General features: G+C 43.6%; 1 protein-coding gene across 1 annotated transcript; it reads left to right on the top strand.

The window, feature by feature from the left end:
• Positions 1–80: 80 nt before the first annotated feature.
• LOC148800667 (uncharacterized) lies at positions 81–22,128 on the top strand. Its single transcript, XM_088903143.1, has 4 exons — positions 81–17,367; positions 17,431–17,775; positions 18,433–18,742; positions 18,829–22,128. The coding sequence occupies exons 1-3, from the start codon at positions 17,275–17,277 to the stop codon at positions 18,562–18,564; spliced, it is 570 nt and encodes a 189-aa protein (XP_088759269.1). The 5' UTR covers positions 81–17,274; the 3' UTR covers positions 18,565–18,742; positions 18,829–22,128.
• The last annotated feature ends 776 nt before the right edge of the window (positions 22,129–22,904 follow it).

Below are 22,904 nucleotides of genomic sequence, written 5' to 3'. Positions count from 1 at the left end.
ATGTGTACTACTGTACTATATTGCTAGAGTTCATTTGTGGTGTATTAGATGGATATCTTTGATCTTCCCCTTCGTAGTATTGGTTATTGGTTACATTAAAGTTTAAACTGGTTTCCTTACTTAGAATCTTGGTATCTGCATTTGTTCTTTGATGCTCAATATGGTGGAGAAAGTTTGTTTAGAATATTTGAACATAAGGCAAATCCTAAGGAGGTGGTAATTAAGACTACAGTATAATTAATCAAAAGCAGGATTTCCACTGTCAATTGTTTCAGAGGAGAGGATTTTTCATCATCTTATGCAAGTGAAAACCTAGTGATACTTTATGGAAAAAAAAATCAAGGTTAATAAATTAAAAGGGAACAGATCAGTTCATTAAGTAACTTCCCTTTCTGCTTCTCTTATTTTTCTATCGAGCCAGACTCAGCCGTAAGGTTCAAGCTTGAGAATTCAATCCAATTCACGCATTTCCTTATGGTTTCATCTTCTTTCAGCCACAAATTTGGTATGGAAAACAACCAGGATATCCATTTGCTTAATCTAACAATATGAGTAACTAACTGCCTGTTGAGTCTATTCTGCTACAGATTGAGCTGGAAATTGTTGAAGAAGATATCCATTACTTTGTCAGGACCCTCTACATAGCAATTAAATAAGCCCTATTAAAAGAGTCCATGACAAAAACCACAATGGCCAAATGCCTCCTAACAATGAGATTGATGATAGGACTTTGTGAATCTCTAGTAAAATGATTTTCTATCTCCAAATGAATATGGTAATAATAAATGAAAGTGCCTATGTGATTGAACTAGTTTTTTGCCTTATAGCTCACATTGATCAATTCGAATGTATGCATATACACGGATATACTTGTTCAAATGTCAAATTTTCCTCCAATTTGAAGTTTTAACTTCTCCGTATTTGATGCCAATAACACTGAACTTATTCTAAGAATGCATTTGGATTTTTTTTTATTGAAATAATATATATGGAAAGTCAAATATGTATTCTCAAAGAACCATTCAACTTAAAAGCTTAAGCTGTTAGGTGAGATCTTTGAATAGATTGATATTTTTTAACACACCCTCCTCACATGAGGGCCCATTAGGTTTGAAGTGAGAATAACCACAGGCCCATCCAAACCTAGTGTTGAAACTTGATTAATTATAATGGGGGTAATGAGGATCAAATATTAGACTATTTGGTCAAAGTGGCTCTGGTACATCTCAAATAACCATTCAACCTAAAAGCTTAAACTGTTAAGTGAGATCTTTGAATAGGTTGATATTCTCTAATATGTATAAATTGGAACATTTGTGAATTAGAACTCTCATGAATCAAAAGTTTATTGTTTGAGAAACACCTGAATTGAGTCACTTGGTCAAAAATAGTTCAAACGGTCTATGAAATAACTATAACTAAATAATTGATTATCGTAGTATTTTAATAAATATAAATATTGTAAAAAATGTTTAATTTTAAAATGTACAATTGCTACCATTACTAGTAGTAATAGTATAAATTGGATTGAAAAATGACCATATTTATTATATATTTATATACATGCAAAATAAATCATTTTTATCAAGTAATGATTTAAAAAAATATTTTATATAGTTCTTTGTTTTTGTTGTTGTTGTGTCAAAGTCCAAATAATCTCTTATGACATGTATGTTTTCCTCTTTTAGGTTGAAAATTAAAATAGGCTCGCCAGATCTCAACATCTAGGATTTTAGGAGGGGAAATTGAATATAGACATAACATTTGACATTTTTTCACAAAGCTAAAGGGAGGAGATATCCATCGTATGGACGCCCGAATCTTGCAGAATAGAATGGGCGAATTTCAAAAACTTCTCTCCATCCTACTGGGAATCGAATTCTCAGTTTTAGAAAAATCATATTTTTTAAGGATCAATCTTGAACCAAGAACCGAACTAGATCTGACAAAAATAGTAGGAGAGGGATATACCTGATACGAAGAAATAGTATCTCTCAATGGAGGTGTTCACGCCCAAGGAAAGAACCAAAAATTGCTCCCACTGAAGATGGCGTAGTGCAGGATGGAGCAGAATCAACAGCGTTCTTCACAAGAACCAGATCATTCGCAAGAATCAGCTGGATGGCACGTGAGCACTACTTCCAATCAGTCCTTCCACAAAGAACTGATATTAAGATTTGATTTTGATCACTCCCACTGAGAACAGGAGATCAAACTGGCAGATATGGCGGCGACAGGAAGGAGGCGGCAAGAGAGATTTAGCGCAGTAATGCTGAATTCTCTCTTCTATGATTTCAGCTCTGAAGACAGGATGTGAAGTGTGTCAAAAGGCTGTCACCCCCTCCTTCTTTTATAACCTTAAAGGGATCAGCTCCTAATCCCATTAGGAGTTGCTGATCCAAATCATATTTGGATCAGAATTCCCTTTAAGTGATAAGGGTAAACCCTTATCTTATCTGCAGATTAGATCAGCCTTCTCCTAATCTCATTAGGAGGTTTCCAGATCTGAATCACATTTAGATCTGGACTCTCTGAGTGGATAGGGTTAAGACCCAATCCTATCTGCTAATCCAATCTCAAAATTTGCCCCTTATTCAACTAGTCAAATCAGCCCAGTTCGAAATGGGCTTTAGGCCCAATAAGGTTATGCGCTTACTTAGCCTTCCAAACTACTGCCCAGTTGGGCTTCCTTGTATGGCGTGGTACCCAAACATTGATCTACACATCAGCCACATGGGTTCAGCCCAACCTTTGTTATAAGGCCTGACCGAATACGCTGTTATGGACAGTGCACCTCCTGAAACCCATCACATGGGCTCTATGGGCCCAACAATTACCCTAAGTGGTCCTTGGGCCAAGCCACCTTGTAATACCCAAGGACTGTGAGCAGATGCAAGATTAGCCCATCAGGTATTACCCTCAATGGTCTTACACTTAACCTCTTAGCCCATAATGATCAAACACTGCCCGACAAGAGAGAACCTCTCCCTCAGCTACAAGGAACAGTGTTGCACTCTCTACTCACATGGATCCCGGGAATTAAAACATTTTGCAAACAATTAGAAACCGTAATATATATACTTTTATATCTCATATAAAATATATTTTGCAAAACAAATCTCAACGATTGAAATCGGTTACCAACAGTCTTGGTTTCCATCAAAGAGAGTGCATCCCCGATCATTACCTTTGTCCGGCAAAGAGGCTAATCCTATCACTATGATCACCCACTCAGATGAATTCTTAGACTGTCCCAACATACCTAGGTTTTGACCCCCGCTAAGGATCTCACTGATTGGCATATCAAAGACAGCCCAATCCGACACTTAGTGCAGTATCATAATCGAGTCTAGGGGTCAGGTGTAACTTTCTAGTTTTGCCCATCAATCTCCAAGGTCTAGGGAAATACTAGAAATCTGGTCTGGTTCAAAGATTCAATTAATCCTACACTGCTTGTGCCTTGGGTCTCACCCAGGCGGCTGAGACAGGCCACCCCAACATTTGGCAGCACACCAGTGTCAGCCTTGGCAGGATAAATCTCCCCAGACTTATCAAACGGCTGTGAACATTCTAAACTAACACGAGTCTCATAAGTGTCCAGTTTAAGGGTATTACACAGAAACACACTATAGGAACATGAATCAAATATGTATTTTATTCATTTACAATAAATTCATAATGTACATCATTCTGATTGGAGCTAAGGGCATACAACTGTCTAACAAAAGCAACTACTCTCAAATTCAACATTGCATTCAGTGCTTGTGAACCCGAGATTTGCTATTTATATGGTATATTGTAATACAACATGATTCTTGATGAAGGAAGATTTGACCCGACCTACTGAGATGATGGCACGTGGACCTGACTCAGCACGAGCAACAGCTTAGCAGCCTGGCTTGACCGCGACCAAGTAACGAGTCTGTAGAACAGCTCGCTACGTCATAGCTCTCTATAGGGGGAGCTCGCGAGCTAGGGAAACCAGCTCGCTCCAGCACCTGGGCAGAAGAACTGCCCCAAAGACCAACCTTGATAAGGGTCACCTCGAAGTACCCCTAAGAGCTTGCTACAAAGTAGCTCACAGAAAGGATAGCCCGCTACGAAGTAACTTGCGACTGTGATGCGACGCTCTCAGGAAGCTTCCATCTGACGAGATCGTACTCATCAGACTACGCCACGTCTCTCGACTGACGGCGCAGTCCCTGCCCGATTGATAGTCTACCCCATGTCTCTCGACAGATGGTGGCGTGGCTGTCCCTTCAAAGACGTGTCACTCAACCAAGCGGGTAGTACATTGTAACAATCACCTGTGCAGCCCTGGCAGGTAACGGCTGCAATAGGAGCCCAGTGGCGGTTACGCCTGATTTGACAAGAACGCCCCTATAAAAGCCCTTTAAGCAGAGAGATACTCTCTCTCTCTCGAATTAGATCTGAACTTGCACTCCTACTTGCTCACGAGCTAATTTCGAGACATAGTGATCCAACGCGATCTACACTCTTAGCCTTTTATACTCTCTCTTCTTCCTCCCCAGCGTTCTAACTTAAGCTTTGGAGTATTCCTGCCGGGCAAATCCCCAGGAATCCTTCTTCTTCATCTTCTCACGTGTCGTTCGTTGCCAACAAGGAGCCAGTCAGTAGCCAGCTAGGAGTGCCCAGATCGTGCTGCTCCCGTTAGCAGACAACCCGTTCGAGGTCCTGGCAGCGGGCTACAGACAGGGCCCTTAAGTCCAGAGTCGTCACCAGCAGTCCGAGCCTATCGAGCTTGGCAACACCGAAGCGTCGAGCACCAACGCCGAACCAGCAAAGCAACAGCGAAGACGCCGGCGAGCTCGCCAAACTGCTTCCAGAGCCTCTCCCGAGCTCAAAGGAAAAGAGGAGGTATGCTCAGCTGAAGTGAAAGCTACCCCTCTCCTCTCGGTTTCTTCCCCACTATCTCCAGAACTCCTTGTTGTCCCCATGCCAAAGGATTTCAAGCTCCCTCCTCTAGACAAGTATGATGGGTCTTTTGATCCAAATGACCATGTGGACCCCTTCCAGTCCCAGATGCACCTGGCACGAGCCAGCGAGTCCTACATTTGCGTGGCCTTTTCCACTACCTTCAAAGGAGTGGCCCTCACCTGGTACCGAAACATCACGCCCGACTCAATAAGAAGTTGGGCGCAGTTCATGCAGGTTTTCACCTCCCACTTCGTCACCAGCAAGAGATGCCCGCGAACTCAGGAGAGCCTCCTCGACATAGTGCAAAAGGAAGGGGAGTCCATCTGGAGCCACATCAAGCGGTTCAATGACGCTTGTTTGCAGATACCTGACCTGGATCCCGTAGTTCACCTCACAGCAGCCAAGTAAGGTATCACCCATAAGGTGTTCAAGTGGCACATAGTTGTCAACCAACCCAAAACCGTAACCGAGTTCCTTAAGCTCGCGGATCGATTTATTGGGACTGAGGAGGAGATCAACCAGAAGGGCGAGCAGGCCCGGAAAAAAGAAAGAGGGAGCCAGAACCTCCGTCTCAGGGCAACAGCAGGAAGGAGAAGGACATAGCTCGGGGGGCGAGGCCAGTTCAGCCCTCTCGAGCTTCAACAGCAGAAAGGGACTACACGCCCCTCAACACAAAATGGGTTGAGATCCTCATGGCGATCAAGGACGCTCCATATGTGAAGTGACCACCTCGGTTGAAGGCTGACCCTAGCACCCAGAATAAAAATTTGTATTGCAGTTTTCACAAAAATCACGGTCATAGTACCGAGAGTTGTAAAAACCTCCGCAATGAGATAGAAGAGCTCATTCGCCGCAGATATTTATGGAATTTTGTACAAAATAATAATAATAATAATAATAATAATAATAAAGCAGGTCGACAAGGGGAGCAAAGTAGAGACGCTCCCGAGTCCAGCAAGCAAGCGAAACAACCACAGAAGTAGCCCCCCGAGGAGAAACCAGTCTAGGGGATCATCCATGTTATAGTCGGAGGCTCGATCGTGGCAGGCTGCACCTCAGCAGCAGCTCGCACGTCAGCTCGTGAGACCGGCAAGGAAGGGCAGAACCCTTCGAAGCGACCAAGGACAGAAGATCCCATCTTCTTCACAGAAGACGACGCACGCGGGATCCACTACCCCCATGACAATGCACTCATCATAAAGGTGAAGATCAATGACTTCGAAGTCAAGCGAGTCCTCGTCAATTCAGGCAGCTCAGCAAACATCCTCTTCAAAGCGGCCTTCAACAAACTCCAGCTTCAGGAGAGCGACTTAAAGCCCGCGAACACTCCCCTAGTGGGCTTCAGCGGAGAGGAAGTTCGGCCCCTGGGAAGGGTGACAGTACCTATGGAAGTCGGCACTTAGCCTAGCATTGTGAGGCTCAACCACGACTTCTTGGTGGTCGTACCCCCTCCCCGCGTTCGACGAGCTCGCGTTCGACGAGCTCAAAAAATACATCGCTAATATAACGGTCTTAACTCGGCCCGAAGAGGGTGATGTTTTAGACCTGTACCTCTTGGCCAGCGACGAAGTGGTGAGTTCGGTACTAATAAAAGAAGTAGATCGGGTCTAGTGACCTATCCACTATGTTAGTAAAGTGTTGCAGGGAGCAGAGACAAGATACCCAGAGATAGAAAAACTGGCCTACGCACTGGTTATCCAGCTCAAAACCTCCACCCGTACTTCCAAGCTCACACTATTATCATCCTCACCGACAAACCTCTGAGGCAAGTCTTACTCAAGCCCGAGGTCTCTGGTCGACTGACGAAGTGGTCCGTTGAGCTCAGCGAGTACAATCTCCAATATAAGCCGCGGACTGCTATGAAAGCCCAAGCCTTAGAAGATTTCGTTACAGAATGCACTTTCAGCTCCGAAGTCCCCAGGCCGATTGAGCACGAGGCCCCCAGTTTGGGCGACCCCGAAGCTCCCAGGCCGATTGAGTATGAGCACCGTAAGGTTGCAGCTAGTGCGTTATCTCTCCTAGTTAGGCCAAGTGCGAACTGGGATGAGGAGCCCTGGATCCTTCACATAGATGACTCCTCGAACCAGCAGGGTAGTGGAGCCGGAATAGTCCTGCACGGCCCAAGTGGCACAAAGTTGGAGTACGCACTACGCTTCGAGTTCGCAGCATCCAACAATGAAGCGGAGTACGAAGTGTTGATAGCCGGGCTAGCTCTAGCCAAAGAAATGAAAGCCAAACACATTATCATCTGCAGCGACTCACAGCTCGTGGTCAATCAGGTCATAGGAGAATACGAAGCTCGCGAACTGATTATGATTATTTACTTAGCCAAAGTACAGGAGGCCCTGCTCAACTTCCAGTCATACTTCATTAGGCAAATCTCAAGGTCGGAGAACGCTGAGGCCGACGCCCTGTCCCGGTTGGCCAGCACCAATGATAATACCATGAGAACCATGCACACAGAGAACTTGCCTCGGCCTAGCATTCTCGGGGGGGCAGAGGAGGTCGCTCCTATCGTTCAAGCAAAGCCGAGCTAGATCGACCCACTCGCAAGCTTCTTGCTACACGAGATCCTCCCTGCGGACCGCAACGCCGCCAGGAGGGTAGAGCGTCAGGCAGCCAAATATGTCATGATAGACGAACGGCTGTACCGAAGATCCTACATGCTTCCCTATCTGCGCTGCTTGCGACCTACCGAAGCTGAGCTCGTACTCCGTGACACTCATGAGGGTCTGTGCGGTGGACACTTGGGGGGCAGGGCCCTCGCCCAAAAAGCACTACGACAGGGATACTACTGGCCGACAATGAAAGCAGATGCCATTGAGCTCGTCAGAAAAATGTGACAAATGCTAGAAGCACGCCAACATCCACCATCAGCCCACTGCCGACCTCAAGTACCTCACCAGCCCGTGGCCTTTCGCACAATGGGGTATCAACATACTCGGGCCATTTCCACCAGCGACAGGCCAGAGGAAGTTATTAGTGGTAGCAGTGGATTATTTCACCAAGTGGGTAGAAGTTGAACCTCTCGTAACAATCACAACCTGAAACGTTCAGAACTTCTTTTCGAAGAGCATCGTATGCCACTTCAGGCTACCTCGGGTGTTAATTTCTGACAATGGCAAGCAGTTCAAGGACATCAAATTCCAGAACTGGTGCCAAGACATGGGGATCCGACAGAACTTCACTTCCGTTGCACATCCTCAAGCAAACGGTCAAGCAGAGGTCACGAACAGAGCTATTCTTTGCGGACTCAAAGCACGCCTAGACCAAGCTAAAGGACTGTGGGCAGACGAGCTACCTAGAGTTCTATGGGCTTACCGAACCACAGAAAAGACTGCCATAGGAGAAACTCCCTTCAACCTCACCTACGACACCGAAGCAGTCATCCCAGCTGAGATTGAGGTTCCCTCGCTACGACTGGAAGCGTACGATGACAAGGCAAATAAAGACGAGCTACGTACCCACCTCGACCTACTCGACGAAGTGAGGGACCTTGCATATATCAGGACCACAGCTTATCAACAAAGAGTAGCTCGGTACTATAATGCCAGGGTCAAGAAGCGAAACCTCCGCGTTGGCGACCTGGTCCTTCAAAAAATTGTGGTACCTGAGCCCGGCGTTGGTAAGCTCGGACCGAATTGGGAAGGACCTTACTGAGTGAAACAAGTTCTCGGGGAAGGAATGTACGAGCTCGAAACCCTTGAAGGGAAACAAGTACCTCGGGCATGGAATATTGTCAACTTAAGACAATATTACCTATAACTACTGAGTAGACCATGAGTCACTCTCGGAGCCTAAGGGCCAAAATGCTAAACTAACACGACATCGGCGCAATAAGACCCAGTCGCCTCTATGGCATGGGCGAACTACTGAGTAGACCATGAGTCACTCCCGGAGCCTAAGGGCCAAAATGCCGAGCTAACACGACCTCGGCACGACAAGACTCATTCGCCTCCATGGCGTGGGCAAACTTCAAGGGCAGACTATGTCACCCACTCAGCCTAAAGGCTAAAACACCGAACTAACAAAGACCTCGGCATCAGGAAAGACTTAGCCGCTTCAGTGGCGAAGGCAAAGTATGAAATATCAAAGGCGTGGCAACTCGGGTTTAAACCCCATGAAACATGGCTCGTCTCGGCACATTGGTTGAACTAAGGTATAAGCAACAAACGTATAGTTCAGGCATACATGGTAACCACTCCGCGGTATACTATAGGGATGCCTCAAATGTAACTGCCGAAAGGTCCTATTTCGGGTATGTAGCCCTAATAGCTCGAAGTGGTGAGATCGCTTTAGCAAAAATAAAAAGAACACACCATACTTAGAAGAAGAAAAGAAATTTCATTACTATTTCAAAAAAAAAAAAACAACCGAGCAAAACAGCTCGAGAAAGTTCAGTAGAAGGTAAAAAGGGCACAACCGCCCAACAATGATCTTTTCAAGACCTGGTTTATGGCACCCGGGAGCCACCAGAAATCAAAGCAGAAAATCGACGCCGCCAGCCTTAGGGGTCCACCTCGTCCTCGCCCTCCGGGGAGTCAGGCTCTTCCTCTTCCGCCTGGTCCGCCATCTCGGGAGACAAGTCCTTCATAGTGATGCCATCAAGATTGAGCCCGGAAAATTTCTTTCGGACCAACCAGCGGCAGAGCTTGAATCCGGAGCGGTACGAGCTTGAGCCATACTCCACCTGGAGGTCATGATACTCCTGAGAGTCCTTGAAGTCCCAGACTGCTCTCTCCCGCTCGGCCTCCACCATGTTGTCGAAGTTCCGAGTTCGGTCCAGAAGAGTGGACTCCAAGTCCTAAACCTATTGGCGAAGGAGCTCCCTCTCCGCTGCCACCCTCGATGACTCCTCCCTGTAGCGCGCACTCTCTTCAGAAAGCCTGGCAATCTGCGCCTTATGGTCTTGGACGAGCAGCTCCTGGGACTCACTCCCCTTGCGAGTGTGAAGGAGCTTGCCCCGAGTCCGGTCGAGCTCACCCTGGAGCTTCTGAACGTTGACCTTCTGGTTATGAGCGTCACAGGAGTGGACGTGCGTCTGGAGGGCCATGGCGCGTATGGCGAAAGACGAAGGAGAAGAGAATGACCACTTACCACCATACAGTGAGAGGCGGCGAGCATGGCAAGATCCCCAAGCTCCATCGCCCCCCACATAGCGACCCCTTCAATGCAGATCGCTCTTCGGCTCCTTCGACGAGCCACAATGAAGTCATTTACACCCTTCCAGTTCGCCATTGGGAACCGCGGGTAGGGAAATGGCTGAGAAAGACCTGGAGGGACCACCCCTTGCTATGGGAGCTCGCCCTCCTCGAGGCTGGCCCCACCAGCACCCCCTTTAGATGGAGGCGGCGGAACTTTGGTCGGCAGAGAGGTGAAGTCTGGCTTAGCAAACCCGAACTTGGTACCCCCAGAGGAGGGAGTCTGGTCGGGGCGCGACCTCTTCACTTTGCGCCTCTGGTTGCTCGAAAGGAGGTGGCGCGAATCAACACCAGACATAATGGTTGCCAAAAAAGAAACCACAAGATATCAGTTTGGTAAAGAATAGAGTACATGTATATACACAATGTTACTACAAGACACTACGCGACCTAAAAAGACAACCTACCCGGACTCAGGCCGGCCTGCACGAGCTTCTCCTCGGTCAAGTAGTCCGAACAAAGGAAGCCTACTGATGCCCAGGACAGCATCGTTTTCCAAGTTTCGGGGTCCAGCTCGGCCCCGGGGTCCTGGATGGCACCTCTCCAAGAAGTTGGGAAGGGCCACCCCTCGGGGTTACGGACCACAAAATAATCCCGCTTCCAGGCGGGAATCTTATTCGGTAGCTTGTACAAGAGCTTATAGCTACGGCAGGAAGAGAGGTAGTAAAAGCGCCTCTCCGATGGAACCCCAGGAGTGGCATTTTTTATACAAAGAATAGAGGCAAAGATGTCAAGGTTCAAAGGAAGATAGTACTCATAACACAAAGATATAGTCCCAACCATGTTCCAAATAGCGTTGGGATGAAACTGATCGATGGTGACGTTAAAATGGTTTAGCACCTCCACTATTAAGAGGTGTAGAGGGAGATGCAGGCCAGCCTCGACCTATTCCTGGAAGATAACAATATAATTGGGACCATGCTCCCAAGGGAAGTTGCCAGTGGGGAGGTTGTAGACCAGGTCCCCAGGGAGGTGAAAATAGCGGATTAGAGACCTGAGTCTCTCCGCCGTCATGGAGGAAGGGCTAAAAGTGTCAGGCTCCCTCCCCCGAGAAGTAGATGCTACATCGCCGGAGGTCTCCTGAGCCTCCAGGACCTGCTCCCGAGCTCGCGGGAACATCGTCGTCCTGGTTACCGCCCCGGTGGTAGGTATGGTATGGGTACCCAGACATGGTTGACAGTGATTGGGACTCACCAGAAAAGACGAAACGAAGTAAACTGAGGAACTCGGGTAGACTAGATGAATGCGCGACCTCAGAATCCGAAGGCAGCAAGATGGCATGAAAGGAAATGAGGCCCAGGGGGTCCTCCTATTTATAGTCACTATACTCCCGAATCAACGGCCCAGATCGAAGCAGATCTGACGGTTCGCAGTCAAGCTGACCACACGCCTTCTGAAACTGAAATGTGATAGGCCGCACGTATCCCATGATTGGGGTAATGACGGCTGCACGATGTCCGGAGTTAAGAGCCACTTCAGCACATTTTCAGTATTCGAAAAGTCAAAAAATCCCCTGATTCCCGCGCAGACATTTAATATGAGCAGTCAATCAAGTTTGAATTTCGGTCAAATCAATCCGTCACACTCCATGAACTCCTTGTGCTAAGGAAACACTCTTAGCTTGAGGAGTGGGGGGCAATTGATGGAGGATGATTTGACCCCCGACCTACTGAGATGATGACATGTGGACCTGACTCAGCACGAGCAACAGCTCAGCAGCCTGGCTTGACCGCGACCAAGTAACGAGTCTGTAGAACAACTCGCTATGTCATAGCTCTCTATAGGGGGAGCTTGCTATAACGCGAGCTCCAGATCCCCCAAGCTACTAAGAAGGGAATACTCCAAGATTATTTCAGCTTGCAAGCTAGGGAAACCAGCTCGCCCAAGCACCTGGGCAAAAGAACAGCTCAAAAGACCAACCTTGATAAGGGTCACCTCAAAGTACCCCTAAGAGCTTGCTACAAAATAGCTCGCGGCAAGGATAGCCCGCTATGAAGTAACTTGCGACTGTGATGCGACACTCTCAGGAAATTTCCATCTGACGAGATCGTACTCGTTAGACAGCGCCACGTCTCTCGACTGACGGTGTAGTCCCTGTCCGATTGATAGTCTGCCCCACGTCTCTCGACAGATGGTGGCGTGGCTGTCCCTTCGAAGACGTGTCACTCAGCCAAGCGAGTAGTACATTGTAACGATCACCTGCGCAGCCCCGGCAGGTAACGACTGCAACAGGAGCCCAGTGGTGGTTACGCCCGATTTGACAAGAACGCCCCTATAAAAGCCCTTTAAGCAGAGAGATAGTCTCTCTCTCTCGAATTAGATCTAAACTTGCACTCTTACTTGCTCACGAGCTAATCTTGAGACATAATGATCCAGTGTGATCTACACTCTTAGCCTTTTATACTCTCTCTTTTTCCTCCCCAGTGTTCTAACTTAAGCTTCGGAGTATTCCTACCGGGCAAATCCCCAGGAATCCTTCTTCTTCATCTTCTCAGGTGCCGTTCGTTACCAACAAGGAGCCAGTCAATAGCCAGCTAGGAGTGCCCAGATCGTGTCGCATCAATTCTTATATTTTTTTATAACACATTTTAAAAAGCCAACAGCCTCCAAAGTGTCACTTGTAAAAGAAAAAAAAAACAAAATAAAACAAGTATAGAAAAATTAAAACTGTTTCAAATTGCAAGAATACCCTCTATATATGCAGGGATATCATTACCTACCATGCCAAGTCAACGAAACCTGAACCCAACTCATGTTAAAGAATAAAGGGACAAACCATAACTTGACCTTATTCGAAATAGACCTGACTCTAGCCCAACCCTATAGGATAAAAAATACTCAGATTAACCATTTTACCCGTCTTATTGACATTGCAAATGGGATGGAGATGATGGTCGACTCCAGGGCTATAATCAGATTGGATTCAGATAGGATTCAGCAAAATTAGCATCCAATCTGACTATTGAAACCTGCATACGAATCTAATTAGATTTGAAGACCTTGGATTCGAATTTGAATCCTAACGGATTCGGATTTAATTCAATTCTTCTTTATTTTTTTAACTACTAGAAAAATTAAAAAACTTAATTACTTTTCAACTTTTATATATAATAAATTAATATAAATATAACATATTGAATTTATTATATATCTAAACTCATATATAGTATAATATATAAAATATATTTTTTGTAATGTTAAATATAAGTGATGAGACCAAAAAGAACCCTATTTTTATCCCCTAATATTCACTCTTTTACATTTATTTAGCACTTAAATGGACTCATTAATCTTGTATTTTAATTCAGGGCAAGAAAGAAGGCAATTGGAAGAAAATAGAGCAATTCGGATGATTTTGCACAGTTTCGGCAACAGTCAGTAATCTGAGCATAACTCTCGATTCCGGACTCCGAATTGGACAATTCAAGAGGCATCAGAAAGATGAAAGAAAGGCCCACAATGTTTATGTTTTGGGTTTTGACAGATTCGGTGTGCATCGAATATGAAACCGGGACTGAAGTCGGAGTAAGTTCGTAGCTAGGCCCATTTCACAGTTGAAACCCAATTCGCAGAAGAGCCTTGTAGCAGCCCAAGTTTTTAAAACAGCCCAACTCGAATTCAAGAGCCAAGAGTCCCAATTTCGAATATAATCTCTCCTGAGAGAGAGTCTTATCAGATCTAAAGTTTTGAATGTAATCCTATAAAGATAAGAAGATTGGATTATATCACTAGATAAGAGATAGGATAGGATTAGTTCAAAACAGATCAGGACTTTCTAAGCTAAGGTTAGTCTCCTACAAGGAGTTGGAAAACAGCCCCCTCCCTCAGCTATATAAAGGGGGGGGGGGGAGACCAACTCTAGCATCACTCAATCCAAGGATCCAAGAGATCATCAAGCAACTCAAGCTACCAAGAGAGCAGTTCGACCACTGGGAAGCAGAGCATGGAGAGTTCGAAGATCATGAGCAGCTAAGTTTTTCTTTTCTGGTTCAAGGGGGGAGGTTCGATTGTGCCATTGTGAGGTTCTATATTTAATTTAAGATCTTGCTTTTTAATTCAAGTATTCATTGGTAATTGTGCATATTTTCATTGGATGTTAATGTTAATTAGTCTGACAAAATAATTAATGTTGATTTTCCTACTGCTATCCATGGTTCGGTGATCCATAATTGTTACAAATAGTGGTACAAGTAGCAATTAGGTTAATATCTTTTTGGGTCAATTGTTCATGACAGCCTTTGACCAATGTATTGACATGTTTTAACCTAAAGGGAATCGATGAAACAAGATTTGATAATTGCAGCTATCTCAATTGTTGTTATCTTGGTTTAACTATTTTCACAAAGCTTAATGCTATCACTGGTTAATATGGAACGCTATCGTACCCAGTTAAGTAGTCATAAGTGTTGATCGAATGTTGGGTTTGGTCAGCTGAATTAGGAAAACACAAGGTTTGTTATGGCTATCCTAATAAATCTAAAGTTAAATGCTTGAATTGCAAGACTACCAGAGTCTACCTATGATCGATGGTCAATTGACTAACCCAAACCCTTGAACCAGAATTCGGTAAGACTGATTTCTCTTGTTTGTTTAGTTTGCTATTACTCGCTTTTAATTTTAGTTATTTAATTTTCCAACTTAGTGATAATATTCATTCGGTTGAGAGATTACTGTTAGCTCCCTGTAGGATTTGATCTAGTACCACTTTTACTACAAATATTTTATTGTGGGACTAGTATTAATTTTGAGGGCTTCGACAACCCATCAAAATTTTGGCGTCGTTGCCGGGGAACTACTTTAATTTCTTAGCTTGTTACCTTCTATTTGTGTTAACCTTCTTTGTTTTATGACTTGTGCTTATCAACGAGGTGAACTCGAGTACAACCCCGAAATTGAGAAGACTACCCGTCGTTTAAGGAAGGAGGTGAAAAAAATGAAGGATCGTTCACCTAAAAGGGTGAATTCATATTTCGATCTACCAACTTGTGATCAACCCATCTTCGAAGAGGAAGAAATGATGGCTGATAGAGAGAGAACATTAAGGGAATTGGCTGCACCAACTATGAACCAACAGCCCCTATGCATAATATATCCCACTCTTGAGGTAGCCTTTGAACTAAAATCTGGTTTAATACAATTACTGCCTATTTTTCATGGCTTTTCCGGTGAGGACCCTCATTAACATCTAAAGGAATTCCATGTCGTCTGTTCTAGCATGAAGCCACAGGGCATGACCGAGAACCAGGTAAAACTTATAGCTTTTCCATTTACTTTATGAGATAAAGCAAATGATTGGTTATATATTCTTCCTCCCGGTTCAATACGTACATGGGATGAGATGAACATGATATTTTTAGATAAATATTTTCCTGCATCCCGGGCTACAAACATTAGGAAAGAAATATGTGGAATTCGGCAGTTTGGTGGTGAGACACTATACGAATATTGGGAAAGGTTTAAACAACTTGTTGCTAGTTGTCAACACCACCAAATACCCGAACAACTTTTAATCCAATACTTCTATGAAGGGCTCCAGCCCATGGATAGAAGTATGGTAGAAGCAGCCAGGGGAGGAGCCTTGGTGAACAAAACACCCGAAGCGGCCAGGGAATTAATTTCCAACATGGCCGAAAATTCACAACAATTCAGCACAAGGATAGATGGCACTATTAGACGTGTTAATGAGGTAAGTCATGCTAATTTAGAAAATCAGATTTCAGATTTAACTGCTTTGGTTGCTTTGGTTAGGCAACTGGCTGCAGGACAATTGCAAACAGCCAAGGTGTGTGGTATTTGTTTGATCCCTGGTCATCCTACGGACATGTGTCCATCACTACAGGATGGATCGATGCAGCAAGTAAGTGCCGTAGGAGGATTCCCGGGTCAGCCTCAACGCAAATATGACCCCTACTCCAATTACTACAATCCAGGGTGGAGGGATCATCCAAATCTAAGCTATGGGAACCAAGGAGGACAGCAGAAATATCAGCCCCAATTTTTCAGTTGACAGCCCCAATTTTCAGCACCTATCACAGCGCAAGGCCAACCCTCAAATTCAGGTATGTCATTAGATGAAATAGTTAAGGCTCTAGGTACTAACACTCAGCAATTTCAGCAGGAAACAAGAGCCAGCATTCAGAATTTGGGGAACCAAATCAGCCAACTTGCCACTTCCATAAGCAAGTTGGAGGTGCAGAACTCCGAGAAACTACCATCACAAACGGTAGTCAACCCAAAGGAGAATGCAAGTGCAATAATGTTGAGAAGCGGAAAGGAGTTGCAGCCTCAACCGAGCTCACCATCGAAGGCAGCTAAGGGAGACAAGGAAGAGGAGAGACACGGGTCAAACGAATACCCCATTGAGGTAATATCTGACCCCCCTCTCCCTAAGGTTACTAATGTTGTTATACCACCTTTTCCTAGTAGGTTGGAAAAGTCCAAGAAAGAGGAATATGAGCAAGAGGTGCTAGAAACCTTTAGGAAGGTGGAGATCAATATCCCTTTGTTAGATGCTATAAAACAGATCTCAAAATATGCAAAATTTTTGAAAGAATTATGCACTAACAAAAGGAGGCTGTGAATCGATGAGAAGGTAAGAGTTGGAGAGAACGTTTCAGCCGTGATCAAGAGGACCTTACTAGAAAAATGTGCTGATCTAGGTATGTTCACCCTACCTTGTGTGATTCGCAATAAACAAATCGAGCGTGCCATGCTAGACTTAGGTGCATCTATCAATGTCATGCCATACTCGATTTACTATGCCTTGATATTAGGTTCTTTAAAAGAAACTAGAGTTGTTATTTAATTAGTTGATCGTTCTAATGCCTACCTTGAAGGGATTGTTGAGGATGTATTGGTGCAGGTTAACGATTTAATTTTTCCAGTTGATTTCTACATCCTGAAGATGGAGGAGGATACAGTCACAAGTTCAGCCCCACTTCTATTAGGCAGTCCATTCATGAAAACGGCCAAGACCAAAATAGATGTGGACGAGGGTACCCTCTTCGTCGAATTCGACGGAGAGATTGTTAAATTCAATATTTTTTAAGCAATGAAATATCCAAGTGAATGTCATTCGATCTGCTCTATTGATACCATCGATTCGATTGTGTAGGAAGTCTTTGGAGAGGAGGACATGGATGATGAACTGGAGTTCAATGCACAATTGAACAAGGAAGAGGAGTTTGATGCATCCTATGATAGTCCGGAACCAATTCCGGAACAAGAGGTAAGCAATTCTGATATTCCATCGACATTTTCTCACAAAAAATTGATGCCTTCTGTTTTGCAGGCTCCAGAGTTGGAACTAAAGACCCTACCTGATCATCTTAAATATGCATACTTAGGCGAAAAAGGGACACTACCCGTGATCATTGCGAAAGGGTTGACTGGGGAACAGGAGGAAAGGCTCGTCAAAGTCCTAAAGGAACATAAGGCGGCAATTGGTTGGACCTTAGCCGATATAAAAGGGGTCAGTCCCTCGATTTGCATGCATAGGATCCTTTTGGAAGATGGCGCCAAACCTGTTAGAGAACCACAAAGAAAACTCAACCCGGTAATGAAAGAGGTAGTAATGAAAGAAGTACTTAAACTGTTAGATGAAGGGATAATTTATCCAATTTCGGACAATAAATGGGTAAGTCCTATTCATGTTGTACCTAAGAAAACTGGGATTATTGTAGTAAAAAATCAAAATAATGAACTAATTCCCATGAGGGTACAAAGTGGCTGGCGAATGGTAATAGATTTTTGAAAACTTAACCTGACCACTCGAAATGACCACTTTCCCCTACCCTTCATCGATCAGATGTTAGAGAGATTAGCAGGTAAGGCCTTCTTTTGTTTTCTCGATGGGTTCTCAACATATTATCAGATTGTTATTGCCCAGGAGGACCAAGAGAAAACAACCTTCACTTGCCCATTCGGCACCTTTGCTTACAGACGAATGCCCTTTGGTTTGTGTAATGCTCCAGGCACTTTTCAAAGATGCATGATGAGTATATTTTCTGATTTTATTGAGAAATGCATTGAAGTGTTCATGGATGATTTTACTATCTATGGTGATTCGTTTGATGACTGCCTAAATAGTTTAAGTAAAATTCTGAATCGGTGTGTGGAAACAAATCTTGTCTTAAACTATGAAAAATGCCACTTTATGGTGAAGGAGGCATTGTGTTGGGACATGTTATTTCAGCTAGAGGAATAGAGGTCGACAAGGCCAAGATTGATTTAATTGTGAGTTTACCCTACCCTACAAATGTTAGGGAGGTTCATTCATTTCTTGGACATGCAGGTTTTTATCACAGGTTCATCAGAGATTTTTCAAAAAATTCATTGCCATTGTCTAATTTGCTGCAAAAGGATGTGCCTTTCGATTTTGGTGATGAGTGCAAGAAAGCATTTGACAAACTCCAGAGGTTGTTAACAATTGCACCCATTATTCAACCACCTAATTGGAACTTGCCCTTTGAGATCATGAGCGATGCAAGCAACTATGCGGTAGGGACTATTCTAGGTCAACGAATTGATGGGAAGAGCCACGTCATCTACTATGCTTCCAAAACATTGAATGCTACACAGAGCAACTACACAACTACTGAAAAGTAGCTACTAGCTATTGTATTTGCTTTAGACAAATTTTGATCATATTTGCTTGACTCTAAAGTAATTGTATTTTCTGACCATGCAGCTTTGAAATACCTACTAGCGAATGAGTCAAAACCGAGGCTGATAAGGTGGATACTCTTGCTCCAAGAGTTTGATTTAGAGATTAAGGATCAGAAGGGAGCTGAAAACTCGGTGGCAGATCATCTAAGTAGGTTGGTGAAAGATGAGGACTCCTCACCCATCTCTGAGTTGTTTCCTGATGAACAATTGTTTCACATAAAAGATATGGTTCCGTGGTATGCTGATATTGTGAACTACTTGGTCACCGGAATTTTTCCTAATTACCTTAGCAAATCCATGAAAAACAAAATCAGGTATGAGGCAAAATATTATGTATGAGATGAACCCTATTTATGGAAATTCTATTCTGATCAAATGATTAGGAGGTGTGTCCCTGAGGATGAGCAGATGTCGATTCTAACCTTTTGTCATAATTATGCTTGTGGCGGACATTTTGGGCCAAAGAGAACTGCTCGAAAGGTCTTAGATAGTGGGCTGTATTGGGCAACCCTATTTAGAGATGCATACTTGTTTTGTAAAAATTGTGAAAGATGTCAGCAAACAGGTACACTATCTCGTAGGAATGAGATGCCCCAAACCACCATTCTTATATGTGAAATATTTGATGTTTGCGGTATTGATTTCAAGGGACCCTTTCCTCCCTCTTGTGGTTTTGCTTATATACTTTTGGCAGTCGATTATGTCTCAAAATGGGTGGAAGCAAAGGCCACCAAAACTGATGATTCTAAGTGTGTTGTAGGGTTTATCAAATCTAACATTTTCAGTAGGTTTGACATTCCCCGAGCCATCATAAGTGATCAAGGGACCCACTTTTGCAATAGAGCCATCGAAGTTTTGCTAAGGAAGTATGGGGTGCATCACCGAATCGCCACTGCTTATCACCCCCAGACTAACGGACAAGCTGAAATTTCCAATAGAGAGGTCAAGTCCATTTTGGAGAAGACGGTGAATCCGGGAAGGAAGGATTGGAGCCTACGTCTAGATGACGCTCTCTGGGCATATCGAACAGCTTACAAAAACCCAATAGGGATGCCCCTTTACAGGTTGATTTTTGGCAAATCTTGCCACTTTTCGGTCGAAATTGAACATAGGGCCTATTGGGCAATCAAGTGATGCAATATTAATATGGAAGAAGCCGGAAAGGAAAGGAAGCTCCAATTGCAAGAACTGGAAGAGTTGAAGTTAGAAGCATATGAAAATTCAAAAATCTACAAAGAGAAGACTAAATTGTTCCATGATAATTTACTCTTAAGAAAACAATTTAAAATTGGACAAAAGGTCTTATTGTACAATTCTCGACTCCAATTCATGCCAGGTAAGTTGCGTTCCAGGTGGATGGGTCCATTTATTGTGACTAATGTGTTTCCTTATGGTGTAGTAGAGATCAAAAGTCTCAATACAGGTAAGGTTTTCAAGGTGAATGGGCATCGATTGAAGTGGTTCCATGAGGATGCAATTGTCTCCTCTACGGTAGACATCTCGTTGGACTTTCCGCGTTATGCATCGAGTTAAGGTAGCAAAAGAGGACGTCAAGCATAACGACGTTAAACAATTACGCTTATGGGAGGCAACCCATTGTGTTTAGTTAATTTTGTTATTTTGTTTGGTTTTGATTTCTATGTTTAGCAGTTGATTTTATATCTGAAGGAACCCAGCAAGGCGCATAGGGAAGTTCCCCCAAATCCCTCTACTATATGCATAACCACATACATTGGGGACAATGTATAACTTAAGTGTGGGGGGATTAGGGAAATCTGGTGGAATTTGGGATAACCCTATCATGATTCGATCATCACTTCTTGACTTTTCCTTTTGAAATTTCTGCTCCCTTGAAACTTATCCTTGAATGATTTCAACTTATCAGGAATCATGTGCTTAGGCTGAATAGATAGGATAGGATGCAAGCATGACTAATTGAATTTTTTTGGTTGCATATGGTACCTCATTATTTTAATTGATCAATAGGCAAGATGCATATAAATTGTCTGCATAAGGGCTTGATTGATTTCACATAAATATCCGTCAAACATGGTTTGATTATTCTAGAACTTGCTGTGTTAGGCATGTTGAGACCACGATCGATGAGTTCATGGATCAGATGGCGATGCCTTGTGATTCGTTCTTGTGAAAAAAATAATAATAATAAAATAAAATCGTGACTAATGTGAGATGGATCATAAAATGCACTCACATCTAGAAACGAAAGTAAGGGTGAGATGGAGAATAAAATGCACTCACCCTAGAACCCCAACTCCATTCTCACCTTCAGATCCTTGGAATTCATACTAAGTGGTGGAGATGTGATACATAGCAAGCTTATGGCAATAACACACCTTGTTTTGACCTAAGAAACAAAGAAAGATAATTGAATCTGGCTGAATTGGTTTGTTAAGGCAATGGGTACTTATTCAGTCCAAGAAGGTTTAGCAGGTGGAAGGCTTGTTTCCTTGACTGTCTATTTAACTTGGGACCATGAGGAATGGTGATTTGCGGTCACTCTTGGACACAAAAAAGAGGAGAAAGAGATGAAAGGGGAAGGTTACCAAGTCTGGATTGAAGCATGCAATGGATCAGGCTTTATGTTGAGAGGAAGAGAGATTAAAAAAAAAATCAGTAGGTAGTTTCTTTTGTTTTTCTTGAGTTTTACCTTGCCCGAGGACGGACAAATTTTAAGTGTGGGGGGATTTGATGAGACCAAAAAGAACCCTATTTTTATCCCCTAATATTCACTCTTTTACATTTATTTAGCACTTAAATGGACTCATTACTCTTGTATTTCAATTCAGGGCAAGAAAGAAGGCAATTGGAAGAAAACAGGGCAATTCGGATGATTTTGCACAGTTTCAGCAACAGTCAGTAATCTGGGCATAACTCTCGATTCTGGACTCTGAATTGGACAATTCAAGAGGCATCAGAAAGATGAAAGAAAGGCCCGCAACGTTTATGTTTTGGGTTTTGACAGATTCGGTCCGCATCAAATATGAAACCGGGCCCGAAGTCGGAGCAAGTTCATAGCCTGGCCCATTTCACAGCTGAAGCCCAATTCGCAGAAGAGCCTTGTAGCAGCCCAAGGTTTTAAAGCAGCCCAACTCGAATTCAAGAGCCAAGAGTCCCAATTTCGAATGTAATCTCCTGAGAGAGAGTCTTATCAGATCTAAAGTTTTGAATGTAATCCTATAAAGATAAGAAGATTGGATTAGATCACTAGATAAGAGATATGATAGGATTAGTTCAAAACAGATCAAGACTTTCTAAGCTAAGGTTAATCTCCTACAAGGAGTTGGAAAACAGCCCTCTCCCTCAGCTATATAAAGGGGGGGGGGGGGGGGGGGGAGGGGGGTGGACCAGCTCTAGCATCACTCAATCCAATGATCCAAGAGATCATCAAGCAACTCAAGCTACCAAGAGAGCAATTCGGCCACTGAGAAGCAGAGCATGGAGAGTTTGAAGATCATGAGCAGCTAAGTTTTTCTTTTCTGGTTCAAGGGGGGAGGTTCGATTGTGCCACTGTGAGGTTTTGTATTTAATTTAAGATCTTGCTTTTTAATTCAAGTATTCATTGGTTCGGTGATCCGTAATTGTCACGAATAATGGTACAAGTAACAATTAGGTTAATATCTTTCTGGGTCAATTGTTCGTAACAGCCTTTGACCAATGTATTGACATGTTTTAACCTAAAGGGAATCGATGGAACAAGATTTGATAATTGTAGCTATCTTAATTGTTGTTATCTTGGCTTAACTGTTTTCACAAAGCTTAATGCTATCACTAGTTAATATGGAACGCTATCGTACCCAGTTAAGTAGTGATAAGTGTTGATCGAATGCTGGGTTTGGTCAGCTGAATTAGGAAAACACAAGGTTTGTTATGGCTATGCTAATAAATCTAAGGTTAAATGCTTGAATTGCAAGACTACCAGAGTCTACCTATGATCGATGGTCAAATGACTAGCCCGAACCCTTGAACTAGAATTCGGTAAGACTAATTTCTCTTGTTTTTTTTAGTTTGCTATTACTCTCTTTTAATTTCAGTTATTTAATTTTCCCACTCAGTGATAATATTCATTCGGCTGAGAGA

This window comes from Nelumbo nucifera, chromosome 4, assembly GCF_055504915.1.
Source record: "Nelumbo nucifera cultivar China Antique chromosome 4, China Antique-T2T, whole genome shotgun sequence".
Lineage (NCBI taxonomy): Eukaryota > Viridiplantae > Streptophyta > Magnoliopsida > Proteales > Nelumbonaceae > Nelumbo > Nelumbo nucifera.
This window is presented reverse-complemented; position numbering and strand designations above follow the sequence as displayed.

What these genes read in the sequence shown, in the direction of transcription:
- LOC148800667 (XM_088903143.1), top strand. Translation starts at nt 17,275, where the DNA reads ATGGATGATGAACTGGAGTTCAATGCACAATTGAACAAGGAAGAGGAG. An exon ending in AACCAATTCCGGAACAAGAG is followed by an intron (nt 17,368 to 17,430) that starts GTAAGCAATTCT and finishes TCTGTTTTGCAG; the next exon opens with GCTCCAGAGTTGGAACTAAA. An exon ending in CAATTTCGGACAATAAATGG is followed by an intron (nt 17,776 to 18,432) that starts GTAAGTCCTATT and finishes TTGGACATGCAG; the next exon opens with GTTTTTATCACAGGTTCATC.